Genomic DNA, 11,530 nt, shown 5'->3' on the forward strand with positions numbered 1-11,530 from the left:
GGGATACAGAGAGCCCGGTGTCTGTGATCTGTTTGCTGTGTCTGGGATACAGAGACCTGGTGTCTGGGATACAGAGACCCGGTGTCTGTGATCTGTTTGCTGTGTCTGGGATACAGAGACCCGGTGTCTGTGATCTGTTTGCTGTGTCTGGGATACAGAGACCTGGTGTCTGTGATCTGTTTGCTGTGTCTGGGATACGGAGACCTGGTGTCTGTGATCTGTTTGCTGTGTCTGGGATACAGAGACCCGGTGTCTGTGATCTGTTTGCTGTGTCTGGGATACGGAGACCTGGTGTCTGTGATCTGTTTGCTGTGTCTGGGATACGGAGACTCGGTGTCTGTGATCTGTTTTCTGTGTCTGGGATGCAGAGACCTGGTGTCTGGGATACAGAGACCTGGTGTCTGTGATCTGTTTGCTCTGTCTGGGCTCCGTGGTGGCTGCTGGGGGCAGTGATGTGCTTTATGGAGCTGGCCCCGGGGGTGGGGGCAGTCAGATATTTAGTTAAAACCTACTGATTTTCACAGCTATCTTAACTCTGCCTCTTCCTGCCCTGTCACTTGTAAAAATGCTGCGGAGGGGCCTCCTTTCCCAAACATTCTGAGTTGTCCTTCAAAAAAAGACTTTTCTTTCCTCTACCCTCAATGCTACTGTCACCCACACCTCCTACATTTTCTCGCTTTACGCAATCCTCTGTTGCCTAAACAGGGATAGGTTTCCCCTTGTCCTTATGTACCACTTCATGAGCCTGTGGATCCAACACGATTTCCTCTGTCACTTCCGCCATCTCCAACAGGATCCTAGCACTAAGCACACCCTCCTCTCCGCTGTCTGCAGGGTTTGCTTTCCGAGACTCCCTGCTACACTCGTGTCTCCCCACTGATCTGCCTGTAAGCATGACAAGTACCACACCTGCCCCTACGCCTCCTCCCTCACACCTGCCCCTACGCCTCCTCCCTCACCACCATCCAGGGCCCCAAGCCATCCTTCCAGGTGAGGCAACACTTCACCTGCTATTGGGGTCACCTATTGTGCCTGGTGTTTCCAGTGCTGCCTCCCCTACGCCGGTGAGACTCGTTAAAGATTGGGGAACTGCTTTGTCTACCACAAAAGGCAGCATCTCTCGGTGGCCCCCCCCCCCAACCTCAATTTGATTTCTCATTCCCACTCTTCATTTCTGGCCGTGGCCTCTCTATTGCCATGATAAGCTAGACTCGGGTTGGAGAAGCAATGCCTCATATTAACATCATAGGACATAGGAGCAGAATCAGGCCATTCAGCCCTTCAAGTCTTCTCCACCATGACTGATTTACTATCCCTCTCAACCCCATTCCTCTGCCTTCTCCTCTTAACATTTAACATCCTGACTAATCAAGAACCTAGCAACCTCTGCCTTAAACATACTGTGGTCTCCACAGTTGACTGTAGCAATGAATTTCACAGATTCACCATTTATAGGAAATTCCTTCTGACCTCTTTTCTAACTGGATGTCTCTCTATTCTCAGGCTGTGCCCTCTGGTCCTGGACTCTCCCATTGTAGGAAACATCCTCTCCACACCTTCTCTTTCTAAGCCTTTCAATATTCAGTGAGTTTCAATTTGATCCCCCCCCCATTCTTCTAAACTCCAGCAACTACAGCCCCAGAGCCATCAAATGCTTCTCATACATTAACCCTTTCATTTCTGGGATCATTCTCATGAACCTCCTCTGGACTCTCTCCAACACCAGCATATCTTATCTTAGATAAGGGGCTCCAAACCGCTCACAATACTCCGTGTGGTCTGACCAACACCTTATAAAGCCTCAGTATCACATCCTTGCTTTTATATTCTAGTCCTCTTGAAATGAATGTTAACATTGCATTTGCATCCTTACTACCAATTCAAGCTACAAGTTAACCTTTAGGGAATCCTGCACGGGCTCTCTCGAGTTCCTTTGCACCTCTGATTTCTGAATTTTCTCCCCTTTTAGGAAATAGTCCACAACTTTATTCCTTCTACCAAAGCGCATGACCAAGCACTTTCCTGCACTACATTCCATCCGCCACTTTTTGCCCATATCCTAAACTATGTCCTTCTGGAGACTCCCTGCTTCCTCAACACTATCCGCCCCTCCTCCTGTCTTTGTACCGTCCGCCAACATTATCCCTGTCATTGAGGTACGTCGTGAAAAGAAGCAGTCCCAACACCGACCGCTGTGGAACACCACTAGTCACTGGCAGCCAACCAGAAGAGGCTCTGTTAATTCCCACTCTTTGCTTCCTGCCAATCAGCCAATCTTATAATCATGCTAATGTCTTTCCTGTAATTCCATGGGCTCTTATCTTGTTAAACAGCCTCATGTGTGGCATCTTGTCAAAGGCCTTCTGAAAATCCAAGTACACAATATCCACTCACTCCCTCTGTCTATCCTGCTTGTTATTTCTTCAAAGAGTCCCAACAGATTTGTCAGGCAAGACTTTCCATGAAGGAAACCATGCTGACTTTGGGCTATTCTGTCATGTGCCCCAAAACCTCATCCTTAATAGTAGACTCCAACATCTTTCCATCTGCGTAGCCTTCACCCTAATGGCATGAATATTGATTTCTCTAGCTTCCGGTAATTTCTCACCCCTCCTCCTTCTCTTTTTCCACTCCCCATTCGGCCTTCCTTCCTATCCCTTCTCTTCCCCTCTCCTGCCCATCACCTCCCCTTGCTTCTCCTCCTCCTTCTCTTTTCTGAATGGTCCACTGTCTTCAACTATTAGATGCATAGGAACATAGAAAACCTACAACACAGTACAGGCCCTTGGCCCGCAAAGCTGTGCTGAACGTTTACTTACTTTAGAAATTACACATAGCCCTCTATTTTTCTAAGCTCCATGTACCTATCCAGGAGTCTCTTAAAAGGCCCTATCATATCTGCCTCCACCACCGTCGCCGGCAGCCCATTCCACGCACTCACCACTCTCTGCATAAAAAACTTACCCCTGTCATCTCCTCTGTACCTACTTCCAAGCACCTGAAAACTGTGCTCTCTCATGCTAACCATTTCAGCCCTGGGAAAAAGCCTCTGACTGTCCACACGATCAATGCCTCTCATCATCTTATACACCTCTATTAGGTCACCTCTCATCCTCCGTCGCTCCAAGGAGAAAAGGCCAAGTTCACTCAACCTATTCTCATAAGGCATGCTCCCCAATCCAGGCAACATCCTTGTAAATCTCCTCTGCACCCTTTCTATAGTTTCCACATCCTTCCTGCAGTGAGGCGACCAGAACTGAGCACAGTACTCCAAGTGGGGTCTGATCAGGGTCCTATATAGCTGCAGCATTACCTCTTGGCTCTTAAACTCAATCCCATGGTTGATGAAGGCCAATGCACCGTATGCCTTCTTAACCACAGGGTCAACCTGCTTAGCAGTTTTGAGTGTCCTATGGACTCGGACTCCAAGATCCCTCTGATCCTCCACACTGCCAAGAGCCTCACTGCCATCATATTTGACCTACTAAAATGAACCACCTCACACTTATCTGGGTTGAACTCCATCTGCCTCTTCTCAGCCCAGTTTTGCATCCTATCAATGTCCCACTGTAACCTCTGACAGCCCTCCACACTATCCACAACACCCCCCAACCTTTGTGTCATCAGCAAACTTACTAAACCATCCCTCCACTTCCTCATCCAGGTCATTTATGAAAATCACGAAGAGAAGGGGTCCCAGAACAGGTCCCTGAGGCACACCACTGGTCACCGGCCTCCATGCAGAATATGACCGGTCTTCAACCATTCTTTGCCTTCTGTGGGCAAGCCAGTTCTGGATCCACAAAGCAATGTCCCCTTGGATCCCATGCCTCCTTACTTTCTCAATAAGCCTTGCATGGGGAACCTTATTAAATGCCTTTCTGAAATCCATATACACTACATCTACTGCTCTACCTTGAATTCTTTCTTCCTCAGCCCTTTACCTCTTCCACCTATCCAGTCTCAGCTTCCGACTTCACCCTCCCACTCTCCCCTCAGCTGCTCTCACCTATCACCTGCCGGCTCCTCAGCTTCGACCTCCCTGCCCCCTCCTTCACACTCTGGATCCTTTCCTCTTTCTTCCCAGTCCTGATGAAGGCTCCTGACCCGAAACATTGACTGTTTATTCCTCTCCATAGAGGAATGGCCGGTTGAGTTCCTCCAGCATCTTGTGTCACAGATTTCCAGCATCTGCAGGATCTGATATTAACTTGCTAATCTCTACTCTGCCTCAGGAAAATAAGTTTTAAAGAATATTAGCTGATCCAGTTGCCAGATTCCTGCTGGGTATTCCTGTCACAATCCCAGCATGCATTTGGTGAAGGAGTACACAGCTGTCAGCAACTCTCAACTCCCATCATGAAAACAGGCCCTTCGGCCCAGCATCACCCTGCTGACCTACCTGCACTCGCCTACCCCAGTATTCGGTCTGCCTCAGCTTATACAGATACTTCTTCAATGCTATGAGGGTGTCTGCCTCCACCCACCCTTTTAGGCAGTGTCCCAGGTTTCAGTCAGCCTCTGGGAAGAAGATATTCTTTTTCACATCCAACTAAACAATACTCTTCATCTTCAACCCTTTGTCACAGGGAACAAGGTGCAGTTTCTCACCACTAAGCACTCCCTACCGTTCACAGTGTGTGTCCTACCCTCGTACACCGAGGTCCCCCGGTCTCTCAGTACTCTCTACCGTTCACAGTGCGTGTCCTACCCTCGTACACCGAGGTCCCTCTGTCCCTCAGTACTCCCTACCGCTCACAGTGTGTGTCCTACCCTCGTACACCGAGGTCCCTCTGTCCCTCAGTACTCCCTACCGTTCACAGTGTGTCCTACCCTTGTACACCGAGGTCCCTCTGTCCCTCAGTACTGCCTACCGTTCACAGTGTGTCCTACCCTCGTACACCGAGGTCCCTCTGTCCCTCAGTACTCCCTACCGTTCACAGTGTGTGTCCTACCCTTGTACACCGAGGTCCCTCTGTCCCTCAGTACTCCCTACCATTCACAGTGTGTCCTACCCTCGTACACCGAGGTCCCTCTGTCCCTCAGTACTCCCTACTGTTCACAGTGTGTCCCCTACCCTCGTACACCGAGGTCCCTCTGTCCCTCAGTACTCCCTACCGTTCACAGTGTGTCCTACCCTTGTACACCGAGGTTCCTCTGTCCCTCAGTACTCCCTACCTTTCACAGTGTGTCCTACCCTTGTACACCGAGGTCCCTCTGTCCCTCAGTACTCCCTACCGTTCACAGTGTGTGTCCTACCCTCGTACACCGAGGTCCCTCTGTCCCTCAGTACTCCCTACCGTTCACAGTGTGTCCTACCCTCGTACACCGAGGTGCCTCTGTCCCTCAGTACTCCCTACCGTTCACAGTGTGTGTCCTACCCTCGTACACCGAGGTCCCTCTGTCCCTCAGTACTCCCTACCGTTCACAGTGTGTCCTACCCTTGTACACCGAGGTCCCTCTGTCCCTCAGTACTGCCTACCGTTCACAGTGTGTCCTACCCTCGTACACCGAGGTCCCTCTGTCCCTCAGTACTCCCTACCGTTCACAGTGTGTGTCCTACCCTCGTACACCGAGGTCCCTCTGTCCCTCAGTACTCCCTACCGTTCACAGTGTGTCCTACCCTTGTACACCGAGGTTCCTCTGTCCCTCAGTACTCCCTACCTTTCACAGTGTGTCCTACCCTTGTACACCGAGGTCCCTCTGTCCCTCAGTACTCCCTACCGTTCACAGTGTGTGTCCTACCCTCGTACACCGAGGTCCCTCTGTCCCTCAGTACTCCCTACCGTTCACAGTGTGTCCTACCCTCGTACACCGAGGTGCCTCTGTCCCTCAGTACTCCCTACCGTTCACAGCGTGTGTCCTACCCTCGTACACCGAGGTCCCTCTGTCCCTCAGTACTCCCTACCGTTCACAGTGTGTCCTACCCTTGTACACCGAGGTCCCTCTGTCCCTCAGTACTGCCTACCGTTCACAGTGTGTCCTACCCTCGTACACCGAGGTCCCTCTGTCCCTCAGTACTCCCTACCGTTCACAGTGTGTGTCCTACCCTCGTACACCGAGGTCCCTCTGTCCCTCAGTACTGCCTACCGTTCACAGTGTGTGTCCTACCCTTGTACACCGAGGTCCCTCTGTCCCTCAGTACTCCCTACCGTTCACAGTGTGTCCTACCCTCGTACACCGAGGTCCCTCTGTCCCTCAGTACTCCCTACTGTTCACAGTGTGTCCCCTACCCTCGTACACCGAGGTCCCTCTGTCCCTCAGTACTCCCTACCGTTCACAGTGTGTGTCCTACCCTTGTACACCGAGGTCCCTCTGTCCCTCAGTACTCCCTACCTTTCACAGTGTGTTCTACCCTTGTACACCGAGGTCCCTCTGTCCCTCAGTACTCCCTACCGTTCACAGTGTGTGTCCTACCCTCGTACACCGAGGTCCCTCTGTCCCTCTGTACTTCCTACCGTTCACAGTGTGTGTCCTACCCTTGTACACCGAGGTCCCTCTGTCCCTCAGTACTCCCTACTGTTCACAGTGTGTCCTACCCTCGTACACCGAGGTCCCTCTGTCCCTCTGTACTTCCTACCGTTCACAGTGTGTCCTACCCTCGTACACCGAGGTCCCTCTGTCCCTCAGTACTCCCTACTGTTCACAGTGTGTCCCCTACCCTCGTACACCGAGGTCCCTCTGTCCCTCAGTACTCCCTACCGTTCACAGTGTGTGACCTACCCTCGTACACCGAGGTCCCTCTGTCCCTCAGTACTCCCTACCATTCACAGTGTGTGTCCTACCCTCGTACACCGAGGTCCCTCTGTCCCTCTGTACTTCCTACCGTTCACAGTGTGTGTCCTACCCTCGTACACCGAGGTCCCTCTGTCCCTCAGTACTCCCTACCGTTCACAGTGTGTGTCCTACCCTCGTACACCGAGGTCCCTCTGTCCCTCAGTACTGCCTACCGTTCACAGTGTGTGTCCTACCCTTGTACACCGAGGTCCCTCTGTCCCTCAGTACTCCCTACTGTTCACAGTGTGTCCCCTACCCTCGTACACCGAGGTCCCTCTGTCCCTCAGTACTCCCTACCGTTCACAGTGTGTCCTACCCTTGTACACCGAGGTTCCTCTGTCCCTCAGTACTCCCTACCTTTCACAGTGTGTCCTTCCCTTGTACACCGAGGTCCCTCTGTCCCTCAGTACTCCCTACCGTTCACAGTGTGTGTCCTACCCTCGTACACCGAGGTCCCTCTGTCCCTCAGTACTCCCTACCGTTCACAGTGTGTGTCCTACCCTCGTACACCGAGGTCCCTCTGTCCCTCAGTACTGCCTACCGTTCACAGTGTGTGTCCTACCCTTGTACACCGAGGTCCCTCTGTCCCTCAGTACTCCCTACCATTCACAGTGTGTCCTACCCTCGTACACCGAGGTCCCTCTGTCCCTCAGTACTCCCTACTGTTCACAGTGTGTCCCCTACCCTCGTACACCGAGGTCCCTCTGTCCCTCAGTACTCCCTACCGTTCACAGTGTGTGTCCTACCCTCGTACACCGAGGTCCCTCTGTCCCTCAGTACTCCCTACCGTTCACAGTGTGTCCTACCCTTGTACACCGAGGTCCCTCTGTCCCTCAGTACTCCCTACCGTTCACAGTGTGTGTCCTACCCTCGTACACCGAGGTCCCTCTGTCCCTCTGTACTTCCTACCGTTCACAGTGTGTGTCCTACCCTTGTACACCGAGGTCCCTCTGTCCCTCAGTACTCCCTACCATTCACAGTGTGTGTCCTACCCTCGTACACCGAGGTCCCTCTGTCCCTCTGTACTTCCTACCGTTCACAGTGTGTGTCCTACCCTCATACACTGAGGTCCCTCTGTCCCTCAGTACTCCCTACTGTTCACAGTGTGTCCTACCCTCGTACACCGAGGTCCCTCTGTCCCTCAGTACTGCCTACCGTTCACAGTGTGTGTCCTACCCTTGTACACCGAGGTGCCTCTGTCCCTTGGTACTCCCTACAGTGAAAACATACATATAAACAACGAAGAGAGGCGTCCCCATTCGCACTGGTCACTCGGCTCCCAATCACATGCCTCGTCCAGCACCAAGCTAACCCTGGCTTCAGGGTGATGACTCGTCCTGGTGAGGAGGTGAGAAAGGAACGCTGGAGGTGCGAGGGGCCATCAGGAGGGAGTGCCTGGCTGTGACGCACTGTGTGAGGGTGGCGAGGAGTGAGCACGGAGGATAGTCACCGAGGGGGGTGGTGAGGGGGGAGCACGGTGGGTAGTCACCGAGGGGGGTGGTGAGGAGGGAGCACACCGGGTAGTCACCGAGGGGTTGGTGAGGGGGGAGCACGGTGGGTAGTCACCGAGGGGTCGGAGAGGGGGGAGCACGGTGGGTAGTCACCGAGGGGGTCGGCGAGGAGGGAGCACCGGGGGAGAGGCAAAAATGACTGACTCACAGCTCCAGGATGAGCACGATCTCTGCCCGGCTCTCGAACACGTCGTGCATGGTCACGATATTGGGATGCCGCATGTCCTGAAGAATGGTCACCTCTCGCTGCACTTCCTCCCTCTCCACCCCCCACGGGCTGCCCCGGCTCCGGCGAACCCTGATGAACTTGGCGGCAAACCATTTCTGCGTCAGTTTCTCCTGGCATTTCCGCACGGTCCCAAACTGACCACTGCAGGGAACAGACGGGGTTGGGTTAGGAGAGTAGGGAGAACGTCATCGGATCACACACTCCCAGGGTCAGTCACAGAGTGAAACTCCCTCTACACCGTCCCATCACACACTCCCAGGGTCAGACATAGAGTGACACTCCCTCTACACCGTCCCATCACACACTCCCAGGGTCAGACACAGAGTGACACTCCCTCCACACTGTCCCATCACCCACTCCCGGGGTCAGACACAGAGTGAAACTCCCTCTACACTATCCCATCACACACTCCCGGGGTCAGACACAGAGTGAAACTCCCTCTGCACCGTCCCATCACTCACTCCCGGGGTCAGACACAGAGTGAAACTCCCTCTACACCGTCCCATCACTCACTCCCGGGGTCAGACACAGAGTGAAGCTCCCTCTACACCGTCCCATCACACACTCCCGGGGTCAGACACAGAGTGAAACTCCCTCTACACTGTCCCATCACACACTCCCAGGGCCAGACACAGAGTGAAACTCCCTCTACACTGTCCCATCACACACTCCCGGGGTCAGACACAGAGTGAAACTCCCTCTACACCGTCCCATCACACACTCCCAGGGTCAGACACGGAGTGAAGCTCCCTCCACACCGTCCCATCACTCACTCCCGGGGTCAGACACAGAGTGAAGCTCCCTCTACACCGTCCCATCACACACTCCCGGGGTCAGACACAGAGTGAAGCTCACTCTAAACTTTCTTGCAAACACACCCTCACATGCACCATCACACTGATATCTATTTCCCTCTCTTTCTCTCTCTCTGTCTACCTCTACTCCCCCCTTTCATCTCTCACTTTCTCTTCTCTCTCCCTCCTGTACAATGTTACATCATATTGTCTCTCACCTGCCGAGGGTCTCTCCAAACTCGTAGAGGTCATTGACGTTCTGACAGTTGCTGGCCATTGTACGGTGGGTCAGGGTTGGTGGGAGATTTCCCTCCCTGACCCCGATGCAGTGGAGTCCTACAGGAAGTAGAAACTGGTCAGAAGTCAGACACGGAAACACCGACACATTCATTTCCTCCCCTGTCGATCTCACTCGCCTCACTCACAGATGTTACCCAGCCACCACAATGACACACAGACCAGCTCGGCACCTGCTTGCACACACCAGACTTGAATAATAACTGTAGAGTTGGATTGTTATGTTACAATCATACAGTGATACATTGTGGGAGCAGGTCCTTCTCACCATTAGTCCCATATCCCTCTGACCCATTCCTATCCGTGGCCCTGTCCATATCCCTCTGAACCTTTTCTATCCGTGGCCCTGTCCATATCCCTCTGAACCTTTCCTATCCGTGTACCTGTCCATATCCCTGTAAACCTTTCCTATCCGTGTATCTGTCCATATCCCTCTAAACCTTTCCTATCCGTGTACCTGTCCGTATCCCTCTAAACCTTTCCTATCCGTGCACCTGTCCGTATCCCTCTAAACCTTTCCTATCCATGTACCTGTCCATATCCCTCTAAACCTTTCCTATCCATGTACCTGTCCATATCCCTCTAAACCTTTCCTATCCATGTACCTGTCCATATCCCTCGAAACCTTTCCTATCCGTGTATCTGTCCATATCCCTCTAAACCCTTCCTATCCGTGTACCTGTCCATATCCCTCTAAACCTTTCCTATCCGTGTACCTGTCCGTATCCCTCTAAACCTTTCCTATCCGTGTACCTGTCCGTATCCCTCTAAACCTTTCCTATCCGTGTACCTGTCCATATCCCTCTAAACCTTTCCTATCCGTGTACCTGTCCGTATCCCTGTAAACCTTTCCTATCCGTGTACCTGTCCGTATCCCTCTAAACCTTTCCTATCCGTGTACCTGTCCGTATCCCTCTAAACCTTTCCTATCCGTGTACCTGTCCGTATCCCTGTAAACCTTTCCTATCCGTGTACCTGTCCGTATCCCTCTAAACCTTTCCTATCCGTGTACCTGTCCGTATCCCTGTAAACCTTTCCTATCCGTGTACCTGTCCGTATCCCTCTAAACCTTTCCTATCCGTGTACCCGTCCGTATCCCTCTAAACCCTTCCTATCCGTGTACCTGTCCGTATCCCTGTAAACCTTTCCTATCCGTGTACCTGTCCATATCCCTCTAAACCTTTCCTATCCGTGTACCTGTCCACATCCCTCTAAACCTTTCCTATCCGTGTACCTGTCCATATCCCTCTAAACCTTTCCTATCCGTGTACCTGTCCATATCCCTCTAAACCTTTCCTATCCGTGTACCTGTCCATATCCCTCTAAACCTTTCCTATCCGTGTACCTGTCCGTATCCCTCTGAACCTTTCCTATCCGTGTACCTGTCCGTATCCCTCTAAACCTTTCCTATCCGTGCATCTGTCCGTATCCTCCTGGCGGGGGGATAGGAACCAGGATGATGGAGCTGAGGATGAGCTAGCAGGTTTACGAGTAGATGATGGGTGTAACATGAAGGACAAGCCAATGATTGGGTAGAAATGCAAACAGAGCAAAGAGTTAAATTGTACCACAGAGGCAAAATTCAAAAGGACTGAGGGAGCTGTATTTAAACGCAGGTAGCATTCGGAATAAGGTGGATGAACTCGTGGCACAATTAGAGATTGGTCAGCTGACACTGGGCATCACTGAGTCGTGGCTCAAAGAAGGTCATAGTTGGAGTTTAACATCAAAGGATATACTTTGTATTGAAAGGACAGGCAGGAAGACAAAGGCAAGAGATGGAACTACATCTTTAGAAAGAGGTGACGTAGGGTCAGAGAATGTCAAATCTTTGTGGGTGGAGTTGAGAAACTGTAAGGTAAAAAAAAACATTATGGGAATCATATATAGATTGATTCCTGGGATGGCAGGACTTTCATATG

The 11,530-nt window shown here is 52.1% G+C and overlaps 1 protein-coding gene across 1 annotated transcript; it reads right to left on the reverse strand.

Annotated features, from left to right (window-relative positions):
- Positions 1–8,436: 8,436 nt before the first annotated feature.
- Positions 8,437–9,658, reverse strand: LOC140192557 (death-associated protein kinase 2-like; the record flags this gene model as incomplete). Its single annotated transcript, XM_072250126.1, has 2 exons — positions 9,530–9,658; positions 8,437–8,658 (listed from the first exon to the last, which is right to left on the reverse strand). Coding segments are annotated over exons 1-2 (281 nt in total), but the record flags the coding sequence as incomplete, so codon positions are not given.
- Positions 9,659–11,530: the final 1,872 nt, after the last annotated feature.

This window comes from Mobula birostris, unplaced genomic scaffold, assembly GCF_030028105.1.
Source record: "Mobula birostris isolate sMobBir1 unplaced genomic scaffold, sMobBir1.hap1 scaffold_1655, whole genome shotgun sequence".
NCBI lineage: Eukaryota > Metazoa > Chordata > Chondrichthyes > Myliobatiformes > Myliobatidae > Mobula > Mobula birostris.